Source organism: Astyanax mexicanus, chromosome 2 (assembly GCF_023375975.1).
Source record: "Astyanax mexicanus isolate ESR-SI-001 chromosome 2, AstMex3_surface, whole genome shotgun sequence".
NCBI lineage: Eukaryota > Metazoa > Chordata > Actinopteri > Characiformes > Acestrorhamphidae > Astyanax > Astyanax mexicanus.
In genome coordinates, this window is record NC_064409.1 from 989,761 (window position 1) to 1,016,189 (window position 26,429).

The 26,429-nt window shown below is 37.4% G+C and overlaps 1 protein-coding gene across 2 annotated transcripts in view; it reads left to right on the forward strand.

Moving 5' to 3' along the window:
- The window catches only part of gpr37b (G protein-coupled receptor 37b), a 69,393-nt gene that overhangs the window by 15,676 nt on the left and 27,288 nt on the right, over positions 1-26,429 (forward strand). The window contains exon 2 of one of the 2 annotated variants that reach the window (XR_007437934.1): positions 930-2,084. Coding sequence is in view for 1 of the 2 variants with exons in the window: in XM_049474975.1 (XP_049330932.1) it covers positions 930-1,772 (843 nt within the window). In the remaining variant the exon portion in view is untranslated. Of the gene's footprint in view, positions 1-929; positions 5,925-26,429 lie in introns of those variants that run through there. The other variant, XM_049474975.1, reaches the window with a different exon arrangement.

The following is a 26,429-nucleotide window of genomic DNA, read 5'->3' on the forward strand; positions in this document are numbered from 1 at the left end:
CTCGTCACACCCCTACCGTTGACGCAGTCGTGGGTAAACAGGGTGTACAGAAGAGCCTTGGGGGCTCAATCCTGCTGCTGGAGTCCCTCTGCTCTCAACACACCTGATCCAGCCAATCCCGATAGTGTAAAAGTGTGAAAATCACTAAATATGCAGGACAGCGCTCCTCCAGGACCAGGACTGAGAAGCTCAGGCTTATAGTGATGGAGCAGGATGTTCTATTCTGGATTCTGACTCTTAACACTCTTTGAAAATGAGAAAGTCTTGAATCCAGCTGTAGAGTGATAAGATTACTTAAGTAAGCGGAATTTGCTGCTTTGCTTCTCGGGGTATAGATGTGCTGTGAGAAATGAGAAGTAACAGACCTCAAATAATGCAAAGAAAACAAGTTCATATTCATAAAGCATTCATTTAAGAGTTCAGAAATAATCAATATTTGGTGGAATAATTCTTTTTTTTAATCCCAGTTTTCATTAATGCATCTTATCATCATGTTCTCCTCCACCAGTCTTACACACTGCTTTTGGATAACTTTATGCTGCTTTACTCCTGGTGTAAAAATTCAAGCAGTTCAGTTTGGTGGTTTGATGGTTTGTGATCATCCATCTTCCTCTTGATTATATTCCAGAGGTTTTTAATTTGGTAAAATCAAAGAAACTCATCATTTTTAAGTTCTCTCTTTATTTTTTTTTCCTAGAGCTGTATATACGTATATAGAGAGATAATAGATACCTCTGTAGATACTTGCATTTAGTATATACTGTATATATATATATATATATACATATATATAATTCCAGTTTAAAGTAAAACTAAAACCAACTCTTACTGAAAAGTAGAAACAACAGGTTTTAGACTTTTAACTGAACATTTTTTTCTGTTTCTGATTGTGATTGTTTAGGTCTTGTTGTTTCTTCTTCTTCCTGCAGGTGGCGTCTTTAGGAGTAACTACCTTCACCTTGTGTGCCCTCTGTATTGACCGCTTCCGCGCCGCCACTAACGTGCAGATGTACTACGAGATGATCGAGAACTGCACGTCCACCGCGGCCAAGCTGGCGGTGATCTGGATCGGCGCTCTGCTGCTGGCGCTGCCGGAGCTCCTGATTCGCCAGCTGGTGTCGGAGAACAGCGGCGGCGGTGCGGGGGAGGAGGCGGTGGAGGAACAGCGCTGCGTGGTGCGCATCTCCTCCACCCTGCCGGACACGCTGTACGTCCTGGGCCTGACGTACGAGGGCGCGCGGCTGTGGTGGTGCTTCGGCTGCTACTTCTGCCTGCCCACGCTCTTCACCATCGGCAGCTCGCTGGCCACGGCGCGCCGGATCCGCCGGGCGGAGAGGGGCTGCGCCCGCGGCAACAAGAAGCAGATCCGCCTGGAGAGCCAGATGAACTGCACGGTGGTGGCGCTGGCCATCGTTTACGGCGCCTGCGTGGTGCCGGAGAACGTCTGCAACATGGCGTCGGCCTACATGGCGGCCGGAGTGCCGCCCGACACCATGGCCCTGCTGCACCTCATCAGCCAGCTGCTGCTGTTCCTGCGGGCGGCCGTCACGCCCGTCCTGCTGCTCTGCCTGTGCCGGCCCTTCGGCCGCGCCTTCCTGGAGTGCTGCTGCTGCTGCTGCGGCGGCGGCGAGTCCTGCGGCCTGGCCGGACGCTCCTCGGCCGCCGCCAGCGACGACAACGAGCACGAGTGCACCACGGAGCTGGAGCTGTCCCCGTTCAGCACCATCCGCAGGGAGATGTCCAACTACACGGCGGCGGGGTCGCACTGCTGAGAGGGTCGCGCCGGGGGACGGCGTGCCGATGGACGGCGTGCCAACGTGTGTCTGTTAGCTGTAGGGGTGTAAAAGCTGTTGTGATGCTTTAGAACGCGATTTGGTGCTTTAAAACCTCGAATTTCATCCCAGTTTGGAGTCCAAGTGGTTTTAGTACAGTTCACCACAGTTTGATTTAATTACAGTCAATTGGGTAGCGATTCATTTGGATGTTCCATTAGAGATGCTTCATACAACTCTGGAAAAAAATAGAAAAAAATTAAGAGAGCACTTCAGTTTCTGAATCAGTTTCTCTGATTTTGCTATTTATAGGTTTATGTTTGAGTAAATTGAACATTGTTTTTTTATTCTATAAACTACAGACAACATTTCTCCCAAATTACTAATAAAAATATTCTCATTTAGAGCATTTATTTACAGAAAATTAGAAATGGCTCAAATTCAGACCTCAAATAATGCAAAGAAAACAAGTTCATATTCATAAAGTTTTAAGAGTTCAGAAATAATCAATATTTGGTGGAATAATCCTGGTTTTTAATCACAGTTTTTTTTCATGCATCTTGGCATCATGTTCTCCTCCACCAGTCTTACACACTGCTTTTGGATAACTTTATGCTGCTTTACTCCTGGTGTAAAAATTCAAGCAGTTCAGTTTGGTGGTTTGATGGTTTGTGATCATCCATCTTCCTCTTGATTATATTCCAGAGGTTTACAATTTGGTAAAATCAAAGAAACTCAGCATTTTTAAGTATCTCTCTTATTTTTTTACAGAGCTGTCTAGATTTAAGATGTTTTGACTGGCTAAAAAAATGTTTTGCAGTGCCGGCAAGCATTCTGTTCATAATCACTTTTAAAAATACAATGCATTAACAATGACTTTATTGGACATTTCAATTTTAACCCCAAAAAATGGCGTCATATTCCTATTAATCATATAATTCACTGGGATCAATTCTGACATTCCAAAGATAATGCAGTTGAATCGGCATCCTCAAATCCATTCATCAGGATGCACTGATGCATTTTTACACCCCTAGTTCTTGCCAACAATTATACATCTTGTACTATAGTGGTCACTAGCGCTGCTGCTGGAGATCTACCTTCCTATAAACCTGCAGGAAGACAGATCTTCAGGTAGACGGGCTGATTACCGTATTTTTCACACTATAAGGAGCACTGGATTATAAGGCGTTTTTATTATAATGTGACACTAGAAAGGAACAAGTGTGTCGCCATGTTTCCCTTCCAATTAAGCAGATCTCTTAGCTGAGCTAAGTAAACAAAACTGTAATTCTTAAAAATAATATTTTCTTTTAAAGTCAATCTACACAGATTGAGTAAAACTCTTCAGTTTATTTACAGTAATCTTAGATTTCCAGATTTACACTATGGCTGGGTGCAGCAGCAGCATTAGCATTAGCAGCTAACCACTAGCACTAGTCACGGTTAACACTAGTAAATGCTGACTGATAGCAACCCATAGCAACTGATAGGAACCCAGAGTGTTTCCGTAAGCCAGGGTGATATTAGCTAGCGGTTTATTCCAGGTAGCTTGTTTTACCAAGTTAAAAACATGCCGACTACAGTCTGATTTACTCACCTCTGAACAGTTAAAGAGCTAGCGCTTAGCACGGTTAGCGGCTAATGTTAATGCTGCTGCAGCAGTGCTAGCCAGAGTTAGCAGCAGACAACAGGTAGATAATACTCACCTCTGAACGGTGAAAGAGCTAGCGCTTAGCATGGTTAGCGGCTAATGCTAATGCTGCTCCATTCACAGTACCTGACTGGTAAAATTTATACATAAGGAGCACTGGATTATAAGACATAATAATGATTTTTTGGGAAAAATAAATAATTTTAAGTGCACCTTATAGTAGGAAAAATACGGTATCTACCAGCTGTACTGTAAAAGCACATGGTTTCTGATTTTCACACATGTAAATAAATACTTTGACCTCACACCTCTGCGTATGTTAAAGAACGGAAATGTACACGAATGTGCATTACGCCATTTCTGTATTACTGTCTTTAAAGGAATGGTTTGGTAAAAATCTAAACATGAACCTCAGATTTAGTCTTATCAGTTTACCTGGGTATCTTAGATATTTACTTCTTTATTCTACAAAGAGAAGGAGATGCTAAGCTAACATTACTAACTTAACTAAACACTGGAGTGTGTCACAGAACTCAGCTCTGTAAGTGCATATACAAGTTTTTTGCAATTTATTTGCTATTAAAGTGTGAGTAAAACAAAATTGGCAGCAAAAACACAGATTCAGATAAATTATATTTAGACATTTTAAAGTTCAAATATGGCTGATCGACTGCATCTGAGGTACAGTACCAGTCAAAAGTTATACACCATAAATTCAGTGATTTTTCATATATTTCTTTTTAATGTTCTGCATTGTAGATTAATAGTAAAGTCATCCAAACTGTGAAAAAAGTGTTAAACAAACCAGAATATATTTTATATTTTACCTTCTTAGATGATCAGCTTTACACATCTTGACATTCATTTTTTCAGTCAGTTTTATGAGGTAGAGTCTCCTGGAATTCAGGCTTTCAGTTAACAGCTGTGCTGAACTCATCAAGAGTTAATTACTTGAATTTCTTGTCTCTTAATAAAGTTAGTTTGAGAGCATCAGTTAAAGTAAAGTAGTGAAGAGGTAGAGTTACAGGTATACAGTGAATAGTGAATATTTGAGTAATGTTCGAATCCAGGTTATGAGAAGAAACAACTACTCAACTAAATAAAGAAAAAAATACTTTAAGGAAAAAAATTAAGAAATTTGGCTGTTTTCTCAAGTGCAGTTGCCACAAATACCATCAAAAACATTATAATGATAAAACTGGCACTCATCAGGACCACCCCAGGAAAGAAAGAGCAAACGTTCTGTTGCACAAAATAAATTCATTTTTTCATTCAGTTACCAGCCTTATAATCCATATCATGGAAATAACTATTCAACTAAGTAAAGAAAAAAAAAATACTTCAAGAAAAAAATTAAAGAAGATCTAAAAAGAAGAATTTCAAGAACTTTGAAAGTTTAATTTATATGTACAGTCACCGCAAAGACCCTCAGAATTGTTACAATGATGAAACTGGCACTCATCAGGACCACCCAAGGAAAGGAAGAGCAAAGGTTCCCTCTGTTGCACAGGATAAGTTCATCCAAGTAACCAGCCAAATAATATTTTGGCAAAAACTAAATAAAGAAAAAAATTGTTTTTTAGAAAAAAAAAATGGATATTGCTGCATAGGATTTACCAGCCTAATAATCCATATTATGGCAAGAACTATTTAACTAAGTGAAGAAAAAAGGTCAGTCAATGTAAAAAGAAGAATTTCAAGAACTTTAAAAGTTTTATTTATACGTACAGTCACCGCAAAGACCATCAAAAACATTATAATGATGAAACTGGCACTCATCAGGACCGCCCAAGGAATGGAAGAGCTAAAAAGTTACCAGGATAAGTTGATCAGAGTTTTACAGAGTATTTTGGTTTGTTTAACACATGATTCATTGTGTTCTTACATAGTTTAAATAGATCAATTTACTATTAATTTATTTGTTTACTATGTAGGAAAACATAATAAAATGTATAAAATTAAATGAGAAGGTGTTTCCAACGTCCAAAACTCAAAGTTCTTTGTATTTTTGCCAAACTCATTCCTTTAATATGTTCTGTGTTTGGAAAAGCATAGCGACTGCGTTTGATTTTGCGTACAGACCCTTTTTGCACTGCCAACCACTTTAGCTTCTTCTTCTTCTTCTTCTTCTTCTTCTTTTTCTTCTTCTTCACGCTGTTCTGACGTCACGCTGAAAGTGTCCCCTGCATCTTATCTTTGCGAGTAACATTTCTATAATCTTTCTACATGACCGTGTGTTGCCGTGCCGTGACATTTCTTTGGATGAAGGTGATTCTTGTAAATCTTAAAGTCTTAAAGTCAGTCTGTGTGGGGTATTGTGGGGACTGAAGTTTTAAACTGTTTGTGTCTGATAGCAGAAACGTGGATGCTCACACAGTGCTTAGTGTAGTTAATGTTTTCTAAACCTCATTTTTATATAACCAACAAAAACATAAATTCTCTTTAATAAACAGAAGGGTTTGCTGGGAGGACAGCAAACCGACGTATTAAAAAGCAAACGTGGTCTCTCTCTCTTTATTTATTTCCCTTATTTCTCTTTATTTTAAACCAATGCAATGCAACCAACCTAGGATTTCACTTTTTTCACTTATTTTATGATTTTGTTATTGTTTCTTCATTCTGCAAAAATACAAAAAAAAAAAAAACGTAAATGGTTAGATATATAATTCATTGTAAAACAAATATATTGTTTTTTTTTCACGCCATTGAGTTCTTTAATCCCTTAACAGACCTTGGCCTGTATAGGGGAAAGTGAACAGTTATACACAAGTTTAAAAACATTTCACACCTGTTTTAGTGCTTTAGTAAAGCTACACTATGAGTCTATACAGCTAGCATGATGTTAGCCCAGTGGCACAACTCACTCCCACTTATAAACATATTATTTCTTTGTAATTGTACATTGTATTTTTACATTTTATCACTAAAACTATGTGGCATTCTTAATTTTAGAGCTAAAATTTTGAGTATGCACAAAGAAATGACCTTGATATCCCTGCCAGCTGGATCAGAGAGGACAAAGCCAAAAGGTTGGATTAAGTGTGCATTTATTAAGAAACAGTAATGGGGAGCATTAATAATTATTATAATCCCCAGGAACTTCTATTTATCAGTTACCACAATGCAGATACAGATAGTTCACAGAGAAGAAGCAAAATTGGGTACTTATTTAAAGTGTATAACTTCAACTTATGCAAATATAAATGTACTGTAAACTGCAATGGCTCAATAAGGAACAAATTAAGAGATATGATAATTATGCTAATAAACCTTTAATCATGGCTAGTCAGTCAATGCAAAACTCATCAAAAACATTATAAAGGTGAAACAGGCTCTCATCAGGACCGCCCCAGGAAAGGAAGAGCAAGAGTTCCCTCTGTTGCACAGGATAAATTCATCAGAGTTACCAGCCTAATAATCCATATTATGGCAAAAATTATTCAACTTAGTAAAGACAAAAATGAAGGTCAGTCAAATTAAAAAGAAGAATTTCAAGAACTTTAAAAGTGATTTTAAATTGTTGAAAGTTCAGGACAATTTAATAATTTATATTTATTATGTTTTGATAGTTGCAGATTTACTATTTTTCAGTATTTTCACTATTACAGTTACAGCTAAGATTGCAAGTAATGTTTCTAATCAAAGATGAAGCTTTTATATGTGATGCTTAAAAAGAAATCCTCGAGATATATCTGGATAATATAAAAATGCTGTTAAGGCGTGTTATTAAGGGGTTAAGCAGTTCTCTCGATGTGATGGTTACGGCGACACAGATCCGTCTCTAGTGTACGGGTGTCTGTATCCGTCGTGATAAGAAGAACAGAGTGTTGATTCACATAAACCAACTTAGCTGTCAGACCACATGCTGAACAGAGGCAGATGATTGGCCTTGTTCCGTCACAGTCAGCGAATAGAGGAGCCCGCTCCCGCCGTTCAGATAGAGACGCTCTTGTATCTTCCACTGCATTTCTGTAGTGTTTCATGTTGTCAGAACGAGACCAATCTGCTATTTTTGGGCACTTTGTGGAAAAACGACTGAAGATTTTGAGGTTTCGAGAGAAAAGAGCAGTGAGTAATGTTCTACTATTCAAATGCAGTCACAGCAAAAACCATCAAAAATGTTATAATGATGAAACTGGCACTCATCAGGACCACCCTAGGAAAATAAAGAGCAAGAGTTACTTCTGTTGCACAGAATAAGTTCATCAGAGTTACCAGCCTAATAATCGAAATTATGAAAATAACTATTCAACTAAGTAAAGAAAAACATTGAATAAAAGAAAAAATAAAGGTCAGTCAATCTGAAAAGAAGAATTTTAAGAACTTTGAAAGTTTTATATTCAATGCAGTCACCACAAAAACCATCAAAAATGTTACGATGATAGAACTGGCACTCATCAGGACCCCCTCAGGAAAGGAAGAGCAATAGTTCCCTCAGTTCATCAGAGTTACCAGCAACTAATTAAAGAAAAAATCTTCTTTTTTAGATTAACAGCTGTGCTATTTTGAGTAATGTTCGAATCCAGATTATGAGAAGCAAGAACTAAACTAAACGCAACTAAAGCAAAAAGAAGGATTTCAAGAGCTTTGAAAGGTTTATCCTCGAGTGCAGTCAGCACAAAAACCATCAAAAATGTTGAAACTGGCACTCATCAGGAACAACCCAGGATAGGAATATTCCCACTGCGTTTTTGGGTATAGCCCTATTTGAGTAATGTTCTAATTCATATTATGGGAAGCAAGAACTACTCAATTAAGAAAAGAAAAATAGATTTAAGAAAGAATAAATGTTAATCAATCCGAAAAAGAAGAATTGTAAAAATTTTGAAAGTTTTATACTTCAGTGCAGTCACCACAAAGACCATTAAAAACGTTATAATGATGAAACTGGCACTCATCAAGACCAGCCGAGGAAAGGAAGAGCAAGAGTTTCCTCTGTTGCACAGGATCAGTTCATCAAAGGAACAGCTCCCCAGCTCTTCAGATAGAGACGTTCTTTTATGTTCCACATAATTTCTGGATGTTTGATGTTTTCAGAACGAGACCAGTCTGCTATTTTTGGGCACTTTGTGGGAAGAAGACTGAGGGTTTTGAGGTTTTTCTCAGACAGAAGCGCCGCTCTGTTTCTGTCGTGATTTAAAATGCTCATCAGAAACGCTGTAGTTTGATTTGTGGCACCCTGTAATCAAGTATAGCTTCCGGAACTGCCTCCACACCCACTGCCTCTCACTCATCCTCACAAAGAAACGCTGCAGACAGCTTTCAACATCATTTTTTTGCACCTAGTCGATGCCAAGATTGCTTCTATCAGCCTGAGAAAAAGGGTTTAAACCTTTACAATCTTCTTTCTGCTCCAGAGAAGAATCTGTTGTTCTGTTGTACTCCTCCATGCTGACTATCGATTACTTACTGTAATATTTTGGAATTGCTTAGAAAAGTATGAACAGAAAGTTTTAACTTTTCAACTGGAACTACAGAAATAAACTGCACATGCTGCAGTATGATTACTTTGGTGAAGGTTTGTAGGTGCGATCTATTGGATTTAGATGCTCCCAACAGCTTGTGAAGGTGATTTCACCAGCTTAAATTATATTTTTACATTATATATTATATTTAATCCGGTTAAATCAAGCTCTGGTTGGTTTTGTACTCTTGGTGCAATTTGTTAGGGAAGGTTTGAAAACAGTATTCATACCTGGGTGCAGACTCACACATGTAATTCATTCCCTTCGTTTACTTGGTTAATTTATTCCTCTGTTTGGTTTGTTTTCACACAGGCACAAACCTAAACACAGCAAAATGTGCACCAATAAACCACATCCTATAATAAAGCACATTCTCTCTTCTGATTGGTCAGAGCTGTCTGGCATGGGAGCAAGAAGGTTCTGTGCTGTGTTCCAGACCAAATTCCCTGCTGCACTTTTAAACAGTGTTTTTAATGGGATGTGCAGCCGTGAACAGTGCACGCTGCACACGCCACGTTCAGTTTTAAAAACAAGTTAGCATGGAGCAGCAGAGACAGCATTTGTTTTTAGCTAATACAGTAATTATCTGGCTAGTAAATCAGGTTAAACTGCACCTGAACAGCAGTTTAGCTCAAATAAAAGAAGTATATTTGGTAGATAGTTGGGTCAGATCTAGCTGCTGCTCCATGCTAAGCTGTTCTCACACTAAACGTTGTATGTGCAGCGTGCACTGCGAATAATCTGTTGTACACTTCCATTCTGGCTATTGATTGCTTGCTGCAATCTTTTGGAATTGCCTAGAAAATTATACAGTCAGAAAAAAAGTACAAATTTGTATTTAAAAGAGTATAAAGTGAAAAACGTATTTCAGTGAAAGTCCCTTTTTCCCCCTGTGTTTTGTGCCAGTAAAGATTATAAACATTATAAACATTATCATCAACTGAATATGTGTGTAGAATTTGATGATGCAAAATTGTCTGGCTTTCAAATAAAAAAAAAGTGCATTAGTAATACAATATATATAGTTTATCAGTACAGTGATACAGAATACTGAATGTATCTTTTGGCTGCAGGTTAAATTATACACATCTGTATTTATTGCTGTTAGGAAAAACTTTGCTTCTGAAAGGACTTATATGGTGTAAATAAGAGAACTGAACTTCAGTCAATCCTTTCTTTTAGTAAACTTTACTTCTTTTATTTTACTGAATCAATCCTTTCTTTTATTAAACTTTACTTCATTTATTTTTACTGAATCAATCCTTTCTTTTAGTAAACTTTACTTCATTTATTTTTACTGAATCAATTCTTTCTTTTAGTAAACTTTACTTCATTTATTTTTACTGAATCAATCCTTTCTTTTAGTAAACTTTACTTCATTTATTTTTACTGAATCAATCCTTTCTTTTAGTAAACTTTACTTCATTTATTTTTACTGAATCAATCCTTTCTTTTAGTAAACTTTACTTCATTTATTTTACTGAATCAATCCTTTCTTTTAGTAAACTTTACTTCATTTATTTTTACTGAATCAATCCTTTCTTTTAGTAAACTTTACTTCATTTATTTTTACTGAATCAATCCTTTCTTTTAGTAAACTTTACTTCTTTTATTTTACTGAATCAATCCTTTCTTTTAGTAAACTTTACTTCATTTTTGCATACAATATTACCTAACTACAATTACTTCATTTATACAATATTACTCAAATAATTTATGATACATAATACATTATAATTCCTGACATTTAAATATTTTAGTTAAAACACACATATTACACTGTCTCAACACATGGATGGCATGTTTATTATACTAGTATAAAGAATGTATTACATGCCATCCATGTGTTGAAACAGTGTAATATGTGTGTTTTAACTAAAAATATTTTTTAGAATGAATGAATAATTCTGCAGCAGGAACTGGAATCAGGGAACTGTTGACTCAGAGAGAGCAGGAGGAGGAAGCGTTGACAGAGTTTTGTGAGATTTTGAGAGTGTGTGGGTAGATGTGCATCTAAGTGAGAAAAGGAAGCAGAAGCGTCATGTTTATTTATAAGAGCTGATTTGGATTTGATTCATCGAATCGAGACAGCGAGCGTTTCCTCAGAGTCTACAGTCTCAGGGTCTAGAGATGTGTCAGAAAATCCTGAGATAAACTTTCAGAGAATTTTCCACTGGGTTTAAGCGCATTTACACATTTTTACATACATATATACAGACACACTGATAAATAAATAGTCTTTAAATGTCTCATTTCATAGCTTTTTCATTCATTTTATAATTTCTGGTTATAGAAGTGTCTCTAGTATGAATGAAGCCATGTGAGACGTTTTTTTGTTAAAAAAAAAAAAAGTGCTCCGGTGTTTCTATTTAGCTCTGCTTTAGTTCACTGAATAAGAGGTCTCTGAAGAAAGACAGGATTTCGGTTCTTGCTCATGAATTTTTTCGTACATGCAAATATATCGCCTCTGATTGGCTAACAGCACTGCAGCAGAGAACGCCTACCTGCTGCTTTCCCCCACAGTCAATTTTACAGATCTAAAACTCAAAGGACTAATTGTTTTCAGAGATACAGCTTTAATCATAAAGATACAGAACTGAGTGCTCAATAAAATTAACCCTTAAACTTCACTTAGTAACGTCTGACTCGAGGCATCGCAAGGACATAAGGTTTCTTTTAGCTAAACTAACGCTTTGTTTGGCCAGTTTCACCAAAGCCCCAAAATTCTGCTCTATATCATAAAATCTGACGAGAGCAGTGCCAGCTTTGAATATTTTTGACGGTGTTCTGTCGAGTTTAACATCCTTGTCAAACTGTGCTTCCCTAGTGTTTATTATTTAAGATCTCTGTAAAACTCAGAATCAACTGGAGATCCGATTTAAACCTATAGTTACTACTTACACAAGATAGCTAACGTTAACTAGCTGTGTAAACAGAGCTGTAAGCTCTTTAGCTGATGAGAGACAGTGTCGGCTCTGCTGCAGCCCTTCTTCAGCTCTGCCTGTGGGCGGTCCCGAGCCGAGGTGGGTGTGGCTATGAATACTAATTCACGGGATGATGTAGACACGGTGCTTTTCCTGATCGACTCGTTTTGTTTTTCTGAATATTTTCTTTTACTAGCTGCTGCAGAACAAAGAGGAAGAGTTTGAGGAAGACTTTCATCATGTGCAGCATCATATAAACCTCATTCAGACCCACTGTATTTCACACAGAAAAAGAACAAGAGGATTTTAGTGGAAGGAAACATTTAAAGTGATTTAAATTGACGTTGGTTCAGCCATGGTGGATCATCTAATGGATAAACGTCACAGTGACAGTGCTCGGTGATCAGGTAGGATGTCCTTGTTTGGGGAAAAAGGCGTTTTTTCATGACCGTCTCACTCCGGCTTTGTTTGCTTGCCATTCATTTGTAGGTCAGTGCTGGCAGTGAATGCTTGAGTGGGCACTGAGCTCTCAGGCAGGGTTCCTCAGCAGGGTGTGAGGGGTTGGTGCCTTTACTGGAATAAAAGAAACAGTGCAACAGTGGCATCTTTCAGGGGCAATTCCTTCCATCCACACAACATCCTGGACCATTTTAGCCCAAATGTTCTGTACAGAACAGCTTTAAATCTCTTACACTGCTCACTTCAGCTCCTTCTACAACATATCCATTATATTATTATTATTATTTTAACAGTCTACAAGAACCATATACTCATATATCTCACACCCAGAGAAATATAATTATCACATTTTAACAGATTTGGTTTTACTTACCAAATTGCGTCCAATTTTGCTTTACAAAATGTCTATAAATCGAACTGTTAACCATGTCAAATAATAGCCCCAGAGCCATTTTAATAAACTATAAATGCAGACATCTTAAGTCTCCTGGAAGTTACGGGAGTCTAAAGAAAGGAGCTCCCCTCAAATGTATATATTTATGACGCGCATGCAAAACAGACCAGAGGGTTCTGATTGGCCTGTTCTTTACAAATAATCTGTGAGTCAGCCAATCATTTTTTAGGGTTTTTTTTCCCTCCGAGATAGGATGCGTTCAGGAGCATCATGGCTCCAATTAAAACTAATTTCACCTCACACTACACTAAAGTATATCCATGTCTGGTAATATATATATATGTTTTTATTCCGGGTCAAGTTAATCAGGGCCACTCCTTAGTATGTGAAGCAGCCGCTGCTGATCTGTTTTTATTACAGCAGGTTTCTGTATCTAGTGGAGAGAAGCTGTGGATCAGGGCTGGATCTTCATCTCTAACAGTCTGTCATGGCCCTCCTCCTCCTCATCCCCCTCTCTCTCTCTCTCCGGAGTAATGAGGGACACAGTGCTGTTTGAGGAGGAAACACCTGCTGCTCTCTTTCTTTAATTCACTGCCTCTAACGAGCAGCAGGAGTCAGGTGTGATTAGAGGGCGGAGTCTGTGCCTATTGGCAGGCTGCTGACCCCCAAGGTCACACGGTCATGATACTCTGCAGTTTCCCGACAGGATCAGGAGACAGTAGACAGCAAGTGTTTTAGATTTATTTTTATTTTCTTTTGTTCTTTAGGTGATGTTTGCTTTTAGCAGGATCAGGTTTACAGTCTTTTTTTGATCTTTTTAATAGCATTTGCTGGACAGGGAAAGCATTACATCATTCTGATACATCTGGGAGCACAAACACTCCAGACAGTTCTGGGAGAGCAGTGCAGAGCCACAAATATTAGGACTGTATAAAGTAGAAGGAGTACTGGATGGTATAATGTAGCATAGGGTATTGTAAGTTGCTATAGAGAAGTATAGGGATTATAAGATAATATAAAGTAGCATAGGGTAATATAGTATAGAGGTATAATAGTAGTAGTAGTAGAAGTAGGGTTGTATAGGATGGTACAGAATACTGCTACTAGAAAATTAGTGTATAAAATACAGGGTTATATAGGGTAGTATAGGCAGTAAATGGTGGTACAGGTTAGTATAGGATGGTATAGAGTAATATAGGGTGATTATAAAGTATCATAATGAGTATAGAGTAATATAGATTAGTATAGGGAATATATAGTGGTACAGGTTAGTATACAATTGCAATGAGTATTTTAGGGTAATATAAAGTTGTATAGTGTAAAATAGAGTAGTATAGGATGTATAGTGTAATATACAGTAGTATAACGTAATATAGAGTAATTTAGGGTGATATGAATGATATGAATGTGGAGTAGTATACAGTTATATAGAGTAGTATAATGTAGTATAGGGAAGTCTAGGTTGGTATAGAGTAGTATATAAATTGTATAGGGTGTATAGTGTACTACAGAGTACTATAGAGTAGTATAGGGTAATATAGATTATTGTAGGGTGGTATAGAATAGTATAGTGTAATATAGAGTAGTATAGTATAATATACAGTAGTATTGGGTGGTATAGAGTAGTTTAGGTTAGTATACAGAGTATAATATGGTAATAAAGAGTAATATAGCTAGCATGTGGTGATATTGAGTAGTATAGGGTAGTATTGTGAGCATATGGTGGTAGAGAGCAGTATAGGGTATTATATAGAGTATAGGGTGATATAAGGTAGCATAGAAAATATAGGGTTATATAGTATAGGGAGTAAATGGTGGTACAGGTTAATATAGGATAAAAAGTATATGGTAATAAAGAGTTAGTATACAGAGTATAACGTAGTGTTTTGGATAGGGACTGGACATCACTGGTCTATTGAGAGGTATATAAAATGATATTTGCAGGTTCTGGATTTAATATTGTTTTTTTTATTTTTCAGTGCTGTATCTGCTGGAAGGCAGAGTATCATGAGGTGAAATTTTTTCCATTTGAATTAATAATGTGACTCAACAGATTAGAAATATATTCTCAGTGGACGTCCCCCCTCCTCCCCGACCCCCCCTCGCCCCCCCCCCCCCAGCGCCAGACGCCTTTCTTTCTGTTCAGTGTGTTTGTAATTACATCAGCCAATCTGCAGCAATCATTCACAGCAATTACACACCGGTAACTGTGGCGCTCGCCCTTTATTCCCCATCACTGTGGCAACTCCAAACGCTGTTGCCTTGGCGATGGCTCAGAACTATTCAGAGCGGACTATACGGAGCACCGGCACCGGCCAAAGTTTCCTTTATTTATTTTACCAGCGGAGGAAAAGCACATTAAAGCCTGTTCAGAGGGACGGCTGGCCGAGCGCCACACCTCGTATCAGACGCCCTGATTCAGAAACAGAGCCTCTCTCCTCACACAAACACAGCCCTGCTGCCATTAATCCCCTCAAACAATCAGATATTGATTAGGTATGAGGACGCTGGGAGGTGGAATTTATGGCCTTGTCTCTGTATCTGTGTGTTATCAGTGCAGAACATGAGAAAAGCGTCTGAGAGTGGAGATCATGCCTCACTTTCTCTCTCTACGGCTTTTTTTTGTTGTTGTTTTTTTCAGTCAATGCCTCTTTCAGGTGTTATAACACAGTAATTATATCAGACAGACACATGCCCTGACCTCTTTTACTCCAGAAGACATACGGCTGCTCAAAAATATCATCATTTAAAATGTAAAAGGAAGCAGAATTGTGCTATTTTCCTGGAACTGATCATATCTTGAAGATATCTTGAATTAAAAGTATAGGAATATTGAGGATTTGAGTTCATTACATGGCTTATTAATTATTACTTTGTTAAAATACATGGAGAAACAGCATCAGGCGGATTTATTTATTGTTCTTGATAATCAATAATCACACCTCTAGGATACATGTAGATACTGAAAACCTAAACCTGACACTCAGAGCAGCCTATACCTTTCAGTATTTTAATCATCAGGACACACAAAGAAAACTACAATATATACAAAAATGTAAACTTTTTTTAGTCTAAATAAATAAAAAAATAGTTTAGTGCAAAATAACTACTTAGAAAAAATGTGCAAGTAAAATAATAAAAACGATTTAAAGTAGTGCGCACACCATACCTAGCTTTAGTTTGAGTAAAGCAGGTAGTTTCACTCTTTTTCTGTGGACACTTTTGAGTCTGATATTTACTGATATTATTTGGTTTGAAACATCATATAAATATGTTTGAAGCACTAAAGGTAAATAATATTGGTTGAGGAAAAGCAAATTGCACGTTTTTTTTTTGTTGTAGGGAAAGTCCATTCTTACAACACTTTGAGGAATCAGTGGCGATGAAGATCATGGTCATGTGATTTACTCAGAGACCAGAGAGTGAATGTAAATACAACTGATTCTGTGTTTTGAGCAAATAAATAGAGTTATAATGGAAGAATAAAACAAGGAACTTTGAAGGAGATTTTTTTTTTTTTAGTTTTCTAGATGTGATCACTATTTTTAAAAAGAGTAAGCTCCGCCCTTTCTAACCCATACCTGTCAAGGCTCCCGTTTTGGCCGGGAAACTACCGTATTTTACTCCTCTTTCACGTATAATATTAAAATTTTAAAAACTTTATTATTGAGGAGACAGGGCACTGACCGCACTGTGTCTCCTAACCAATCGTGGTGCCGGTTCAAGGAGAAGGTTCCGCCTTTCAGGAGAAACAGCCAATCAGCTTGCTGGTTTTGCGGAGTGCAAAAGAGGGTCGGTGTGGGGAAGACCCCCGCCCCCCGCTGTGATTTCAGGCAGCTAGTCGGAGCAGCTGATGGATATACAGAGATTTTTCTAAAAGAAAGGTAACGGTAGGCTTATCATGTAAACTGTGATGAGATTTTTCTGATAGCTGTTTAAAAATACTCGTCTCTGAATCAAAACACACAGATTAAACCTTTTAAAATAAAAAAATTACAGCTTGTGACTCAGTTTAACTAGAAATGTGGAGAGGACCGAAATGAACTGAACTGATCAGGGGTGGAGTGATCAAAAAGAAGAAGTATTAATTAAAAAGTATTAATTGTGTAGACCCCTTAGGACTCATTTTTACTGATGGAATATATCTGGTCCATGTCCTTTTAGTAAAAGCTCATAATACTATTTTTAGGTCACCAACAGTCATTTTGCAGAATTTGTGCACCCTTTGCTCAATTTTAAATTTATTAAATAAATAAAAAATATATATCATAAAAAAGAGTGCATTTATGGTAAAAAAAAGACATGAAAGACTAGAAAAGGGATACTGAACCTCCCGTTGGGCTGGTGGAACGGCTTTAAGCGGACAGAGGAAAATGTCCCTTATTTTTAAATCTAAAACTTGACAGGTATGTTGTAACCATATATGGATTATGTTTTTGTGTGGGCTAAACAGAAACACCGGAGCACTTTTTTCCAAAGAAACATCACACATAGCATTAATTCATACTAGAGACACAACTAGACATTTTAAAATGAATGAAAAAATGATGGAAAGAGACTTTTAAGGAAACCTAATTCCACTTTCACAGCAGTTCTGGAAGCTGCTGGAGCTTCGGACAGGGAGAGGGAGGGAATATCACTTACAGTGACGACACCCGTCTCTCCAGAGAGAGGAAGAGAGAGAGAGGAAGAGAAAGGGTATTATTTTAGTCAGGGTTTGTTGTGAATCTCTGGTGGAGAGAGAGAGAGAGAGAGAGAGAGAGAGGAGGAGGTAGAAGGCAAAGGGAAGTGGCATCCTTTCCTCCTGAGTAAATAAGAGTCAGTCATCTCCGCGTCACATCAGTCTGTTCTATTGTGTAGCTGAAACCTGGGGGGCTATTTTCAGCTTTCAGTCTGTTGAGGTGAACAGAGATAAGGCTCAGGGTTCGATTCTAGAACTGTGGCTTTGAGTTCGATTTTGACTTCAATTCTACAGCAGATCTGAATTCAGGTGATGATTACACGATCCTTTCTGCCAATCCACAGTTACGTGCAGAGCAGATATATATACAGTACAGGCCAAAAGTTTGGACACAGCGTCTCTTTTTCAGTGCGTTTTCTTTATTTTCATGACTATTTACATTGTAGATTCTCACTGAAGCATCAAAACTATGAATGAACACATGTGGAGTTTTATGTACTTAATAAAAAATGAGCTGAACCTCCACAGTCACCGGACCTGAACCCAATCCAGATGGTTTGGGGTGAGCTGGAGCACAGAGTGAAGAAGACAAAGGAGCAACAAGTGCTAATAAACACCTCTGGGAACTCCTTCCTTCCTTCAAGACTGTTGGAAAACTTTTCATTTCAGGTGGCCACCTCTTGAATGAAGCTCATTGAGAGAATGATGTCAAGAGTGTGTAAAGCAGTAATCAGAGCAAAGGGGGCTATTTTGAAGAAACTAGATTATAAATTTATTATAAATAATGTTTTTAGTTATCTATCTATCTATCTATCTATCTATCTATATAATGTTATAAAATAATAATGTTATAGGTGTTGTACTTAACTGACTGGAAAAAAAGTTTGTGGAAAAAAAGCACTGAAATGGCACAAAAACGACATGTACCAACAAAAGATAGATTTCTACTTCAAATAAACATAAATCTTCAAATCTAAAACACAATCAAACTCAAAACCTCTCTTTATGCTCTCTTTTGAGATATTTTCTTTCTTTTCTTTTTTTCGTTTTTTGTTTTTTAGATCTTTTTTGTTCTTTTCTTTTCTTATACTCTCTGTTACCGATCCCTCTTTCCAAAGGTGTGACAGACAGGTCTGGCTTGACCTCTGCGTTTTATATAAAGTAGGGCACAGGTGCAGCTGGTTGATGCTGATCACTGCTGGGGATTCTGGGAGTTGGAGTTTTGGAATCAAACTCTACCGTTTCGTCCCCAATGTCTACCAGCCCCCCTGCTGGCAGCCCGTGGTACAGCACTGCCTATCACCTCCACAGTTTTAATGGAGTTCTTGTGTGTGAAAATAAACCAACAATAAAGAGCCCCATCTCCAAACAAGCCCAGAATTTGTTCCTGATTTCAGAATAATTAATTTATTCAGGACAAATTCTATAAGTACTATTCTAAAAACCAAAGAAATGTGAGCTTGGTGTCCTTTCTCACAACCTGGACAAGGTGCGTCATTATTTGCATTGCTATCTTACACCCCACCAACAGTCTATTTTCACTGGTTTAAACAGCAGCAGAGCTTCTGAATATATCTACACTGATGGGCGTGGTGTTCTGGAAATGAGGTGTGTTCAGGTACATTTCTGGAGTTTTATCTTGTTTATCTTGGAAACAGAAAACACAGGAGCTCCACTGACTGAATACAACCTAGACAGACGCCAACAGTCAGACGTTCATTGCTATCTTGGCAATGCCACTGTGTGAGTAACTCAATAATTTATATTATTGACAATATCAGTCTAATCTTTTTATGATTTCTTGTTCCTGTCTAGTCTACAAACACTGTTGGAATTATATTTTTACCAAGATAAGAGCAACTTTTAAAAACAAGTTTTTTTTAACAAAGGAGTTAGACATAAAAGAAAAACATTTACTGCCTCTAGTTTTTCTATTCATCTATTCATACTTTTGCTTCAGTAAAAGCTTGAGCTTTTTACCATACCCTCACTCCAACATGGCTTTATTGTGATATACTGAAGTAAAGAGAAGTAACCTAAACAGTAGTCGCAGTAGAAGCAGACACATTACAAAATGAACCAATCACACGACCACACATGCAGCACCTGGAGGAGATAGCCTCCACTTGTGCTGTGCGATACTGCAAAGTTTGGTATTTTCCAATAGCAAGTAAATACAGGGCCAGTATTGCAATTCTGATACCAGTACAGATACGTTTTACTACTATCATCATCATTATTTAATTATTTTGTGTAAGTTTTACATAATAATTATGTTTAGAAAGATTTTTTAGGCAGATAAAAATACTTTTATTGGGTAACTTATAAATCCCTTGTGTAGTGGTAATCTGCATTTGCAATTAACAAACTAAATTTTTTTTTTCCTAATGTTCCTTTGACAGTTATTATAAAATATGTATTCAGCCATATTCATATTTCACACTAGACCAGGCCAAAAAAAAGGAATAGGACCATAAGATATTGATGCTGTGAATCACTCCCAGGTTAAAAATAAAAAGCTTTTACACTTTATCTAATGTCTATTCATACCTTTGCCTAATCAATAATGTGGGAAAATAACCAAAACCATAGAAAATGTATGACTCAATCTTATGGTACATGCATATCCTGAACATCACAATGTTTCCAATGCTGATACCTTATGCCTAGCACTTTTAACGATCATATCCACATTATTAACTATTATTTAATTATTATTAATATCATTATATGACTGGAAGAATGCCTGAAGGTTTGGAGATTGTTTGGACAGGCTCTTTGTTGGTTTGACCTTACAGTCCAGCAGTGGATGGTGTTTGGAAAGCGTGGGCATGATGTTATCTGTTCCTCTTGACAGTTTCTTGTGACAGTGAGCGAAATACCTTCTGCTTTCAGTTCAGAAATGCCACCGGACGTCTCAGATCCCTCCGAAATGTCAATGCATCATTACTGTGGACATAAAGTTTGGGCTACAGCTTGGCTGACATTTACTGGACCTAAGAGCTTTTCTACACCTGAAAGTCTGGAGCAGAGTCTGCTTGTATACATGTGAATATTTGGTCTAGTTAGCTTTAGTTTCACGCTGTAATTTAAAGATGTCCTTTCTGCTAAAATCCTATTGTTCTTGTTCTTAGTGAAATACAGCAGGTCTCTCTGAGTTGTTTATGATGCTGCACATGATGAAACTCTTCCTCAAACTCTTCCTCTTCTACTGCAGCAGCTAGTGAAAGACAATATTTAGAAAAACGAGTCGATCAGGAAAAGCACCGTGTCTACATCAACCCGTCAATTAGTATTCATGGCTCCGCCCACCTCGGCTCGGGACTGCCCACAGACAGACAGAGCTGAAGCCGGGCGGCAACGTCGTCTCGTCAGATAGGAGATAACTAACAGCACTAGAAACAGCATGCAGTTCACTCCTGTGTTATTTGTGCGAACAACACATCAGTGTTTATATACTTTACCCAGTAATTCAGAGCTAAGAAACAAATGGTTAGAATTAGTCTATGGAGGAAAAACACCACCAGCCAAGTACAATTGAGATAGGTAGATGTTCCAAACACACTAAAAGCACACAAACCTAACACCAATTAAAATGTCTTTATTACTCTGTATATACCCCTTCATATTTATATGATGTTTTATAGTTAGTACATTCATCACCTGTATAAACTTATGCATAGATAGCTACAACATACTCAACAATTTTCTGCAGCCTACGTTTGTAATATACATGTTTATTTTTTTTGCTAAGCACTTCTGCATGGATGTAAATTGCATTTCTGCAAACTGCATTCTGCATGCTCTGTACTTGTGACATGTGCAATGACAATAAAGTTGAATTCTACTCTTTTCTATTACAAAATGAACCAATCACACGACCGCACACAAGGCACCTGGAGCGGATAGCTTCCACGTCTACAGCAGACTGCACCAGTTTTGGCAAGAAGCGAACACCAGACCAACAAATTAAGAAGGACAATGAGATATTTGTCCAGAAAATCTTTCAAAATTGGTCTTTCACACAAGTGCTCTTGTGTTTAGAAAAATACACACTAAGATGCTTGTATAAAACATACTCCTGTGCCTAAAAGTACAGCCCAAATCATTTTATTTTAAAACTAAAATCACTTTTCTTCTTATTAGCTGCAGTTTCCAAGACAACCTTTGAGAATCGGGAGTGTTATGAGATACCGGACTGGAAAGCTTCTAAATTTAGTTCTCTTTGAGCCGAGCATCTCTCTCCGCTCCGTCTGCAGTGTGTTTCTCTCTGTTTTTAACTGGGTTTTGGTTTGTAATTTGATGTTTGGTACCGTGGTTTTAATGACCTTGTCTGGTCTGGGCGGCGGTGCTGCAGCATGATCTCTACGGGTTCTGGGATTTGCTGATTTGCTTTGAAAGAAACACTTTGAACAGTATTTTCTTCCTCTCTCTCTCTCTGTGATTCTCCGTTGGGCCGGGCGGTGTTATCTAAATACAGCCACCTCTCTCCTCCGCTTCCTCCTTTTCTCTTCCTCTTTCTGGGGGATTATTTTAATCTGGGGCTGTGCAGAGAGTCGGTGTAAGGTGAGCTACCTGAAACCGGGAGTTCCTCAGCGATGCTCTGAGCTGCAGAGCGAGCCGGAGCCGAGCACATGCTAGCTAATAAAATGCCTATCCATTTTTAATGAGGATTCTCCTCACAGACGCTTTGACCTACTATCTGCTGGGTGTGTTCGGGGAGGAGGGGGATCAGTCTCGCTGTGAGCAGACGGTAATGAAGACCACATCTAAAACCCCCTGTGATGAATCAGCGGCTACCTACCATACACACACACATACATACAAAATACATACATAATACATACATAATACATACACACACATACAAAAAGAAAAAAATTAAAAACCTCTGGAATATAATCAAGAGGAAGATGGATGATCACAAACCATCAAACCACCAAACTGAACTGCTTGAATTTTTACACCAGGAGTAAAGCAGCATAAAGTTATCCAAAAGCAGTGTGTAAGACTGGTGGAGGAGAACATGATGCCAAGATGCATGAAAAAAAAAACTGTGATTAAAAACCAGGATTATTCCAGCAAATATTGATTTCTGAACTCTGAAAACTTTATGAATATGAACTTGTTTTCTTTGTGCTATTTTTTTTTTTTTTTTTCAGTCATTTCTCATTTTCTGTAAATAAATGCTCTAAATGAGAATATTATTTTATTTGTAATTTGGGAGAAATGTTGTCTGTAGTTTATAGAATAAAACAACAATGTTCATTTTACTCAAACATAAACCTATAAATAGCAAAATTAGAGAAACCGATAAATAAAGTTATTGAGAGCCATTATCCACAAATGGTGAAAATGTGGAAAAGTGGCGAACCTTCCCAGGAGTGGCCAGCCGACTAAATTAACCCATTAACACAAAAACCTGCAAAATGTGTATATATATATATATATATATATATATATATATATATATATATATATATATATATATATATAATATTTCAATTTGTTTGATGATCTGAAAGGTTTAGCAGTGAAAACATGCAAAAAACAAACAATAAAAAAAAAAAAAACAAGAAATCGTGAAGGCAGGCATACATACAGCTCTGGAAAAAATTAAGAGACTGTTTATAGGTTTATGTTTGAGTAAAATGAACATTGTTGTTTTATTCTATAAACTACAAACAACATTTCTCCCAAATTACAAATAAAAATATTCTCATTTAGAGCATTTATTTACAGAAAATGAGAAATGACTGAAATAACAAAAAAGATGCAGAACTTTCAGACCTCAAATAATGCAAAGAAAACAAGTTCATATTCATAAAGTTTTCAGAGTTCAGAAATCAATATTTGCTGGAATAATCCTGGTTTTTAATCACAGTTCTTTTTTATGCATCTTGTCATCATTTTCTCCTCCACCAGTCTTACACACTGCTTTTGGATAACTTTATGCTGCTTTACTCCTGGTGTAAAAATTCAAGCAGTTCAGTTTGGTGGTTTGATGGTTTGTGATCATCCATCTTCCTCTTGATTATATTCCAGAGATTTTTAATTTGCTAAAATCAAAGAAACTCATCATTTTTAAGTGCTCTCTTATTTTATTAAGAGGTGTATATATATATATATACACACTCTCTCTCTCTTTCCAGGAAAAGCTCCTCAGGGTGACATTGGCCAGACACAGTAAACACATCTGTTCATCTGTTTGATGATGATCTGCTGGCGGGAGGTTGAAGGTTGGCCCGTCTTTTAAGACTCATCAAATCATTTGCTGCAAGATTTTCATCTTGTCTTGTCTGTATCACATAAAACCCACAGAAAATTAGCTCAAATAGCAAAAGAAACAAAATCATCTCTTAAAATCTGTATGAACACAGTATGAAAATCTACACTGCAAAAATCAAAATCTTAGCAAGTGAAATTATCTCATTTTAAGGCCATAAATATTTTTGGTAACACTTTCTAAAGGTCTGTCAGTTTACTTGAAGCGCACAAAGACCTGTTATAATACATTATAAGTGACTATAACTAATATTATATTTAAGACAAGTATAATTAGTTATTTAATAAGTTGGCAGCTTTTTTAGTCATAATGCATAATTCTGCAATGTTATAAACACAGCTATTAATGCATTATGGTCACAATTCATAATGCATAATAAACATGGCTATGATGGGTTATACATTTAAAGTAATTTAAACTCAAAACTGTGCTTACAGAAGGAGGCTGGTAATTGCAGCCACATGCCAACAACTTTATATCACTTTATATCACTTTATATCACTTCAGCAGACAAACCAACAATCACAGCATCACCTCCCACTTCTTTATTCGCTATACAGACTGTGAACAAACTCCAGACAGCCAATCACAGACTAAAGAACGCCTCAGATTAAAGAAATCAAACTATGGCATCAGACAAGAGCCCAGCAGTCACTAGGAGCTTTATCAGAGTCTTCATCTGAGCTCTGGAGCACCGACTCCACCTACTGTAGGCAGATAGACAGACAGATAGGAGGACTGACAGAAAGAAAGAGAGAGAGAGAGAAAGAGAGAGAGAGAGAGAGAGAGAGAGAACACCGTGTACAGAGTCTCGTGCGGCGGATAGATATCTCATTGTTTGGGATTGTGTAAGTGTTTGTGCTAAAGGGGGAGGTGTTCTGTGTGTTGTGCTCTCTCTCTCTCTCTCTCTCTCTCATCGCTGTCCAGTTTAGATCTTTCCATTGTCATCACTGCTATTAAATCTGGGAGGGGCATATGCCTTTCACATTTAATAATTATTTGTTTGGACCCCCCTTCATTTCCCTATTACTATTTAAATAAAGTTTTAAAGGAAATTCTAAAAAAGGTGATTGGTTCAGTTGCCTGTCAGTCAAATGCCTGAGTATTGAGCTGAATTGGGAGCAGCAGGAAGTAGAGAGAGAACGAGAGAGAGAGAGGAAAAGAGAGAGAGAGAGGACAAGAGAGAGAGCGATAGATAGAGAGAAAGATAGAGATATAGAGAGAGAGATAATGAGAGAGAACAAGAGAGAGAAAATAAGGAAAGAAAGATAACGATTTTCCACCGACGTTCGCAAACCTAATTTTGACCCAGTTCACCACGTTTCCACCAACAAAAGTAGGTTCTGGAACCAGTAATGTTGGTTCACAACTGGAAACGAAGAATACTAGGTTCTTCTTTTAATATTATAAAAACAAGAGACAGGCAGTGTTTCTGAAGAGCCCAGTCAGCTGCACAGAGCTAGAGCTACTGACAAGGGAGCTGCGTCTGACTCTAAAAATGTCATTGAATGAAGTCGCTTTTATAGTTACATTTTTTAAAATAAAAATACATTAGAATGCAAGAAATGGCATCCAAAAAATGTATATGTATTTATATGGCTTTAAAACATCTTCTGACACCCCTGCATCTGGATCTGGATCATTCACTCATCTGTCACAGTTCTTGACGGCTCAGTGTAAACAGGGAGCTGCTCTCTGATTCAGATTCATCATTAAACCCTGGAGGACGTTTCCAGCGTGAGCTGAGAGGCCGCCGCCCTCTCGTCCCTCAAACAGCAGCTTCTCTTCTCTCAGTGATCAAACAAAGCCCTGTATCTCACGTCAGCGCTCGGGTCACGCGGCAGACTCAGAACAGAGCCGGCTGTGTTCGGATCACGGCCCGGGTGGGATGTTCTGCTGCCTGAGGAAGCAGATCCACTGTCTCCTACCACACTCTCACATCCACACATCTCACACTGACGGAGGAGAAGAGAGAGAGAGATGGAGGGAGAGATGGAGAGAGAGATGGAGAGATAGTAAACAGATACAGATGCACCACAATGTTGGTATTAAAAGTGACCATGTTTGTCCAGTTGTTATTTAAAGAGTTAAAAATAAAATGTCACAAAAAGTCAGAATCCATTTTTTTTGTTCAAATGAATTAAAACCCCTTAAAAGGCCAGGATTTTTGTTAATTGTCTGTCTAATATTACACCACTAAATCTTGAGGATTTCTATTCAAGCATCACATAACAAGCTTTAATGTTTGATAAGAAACATTACTACTGAAAATCAAAACTGTAATTATAATAGGAAATATAAACAAAATATTTAAGTAAATCTGCTTATATCAAAATACAGTGAATAAATGAATCATAAAATTATCTCTTTCCTGAACTTTTACTATTTTAAAATCAATATTCAAGGATTCAAGGATTCACACCCTGGATCGTGAGATCACAATTTTGTTCCATCTCATGAACCTCATGCGAATGACAATAAAATCTCCTTGAATCCTTGAATATTGATTTAAAAAAATTAAAAGTTCAAGAAAGAGGCAATATTTCCCCGAATACAAATGAAAATCTTTAGTTTCGTTATTTTTGTCTAGTTTTAACGTCTTTATTTTCAAACCTGCAGAATTTGGGTTGATTTCTGATTCATTGTTACTGATCTGGAATTATTAAGCTTCTCCAAGTGTCCTGTAGAAGATTTTTAAACCCTCAAATTTTCAAAATGTTAAAAACACAAGTTATTTTACAGCAGAAAAAAGGGGTTTCTATCACATACCTGTAGCCTGTTGTGGTAGTGTGAG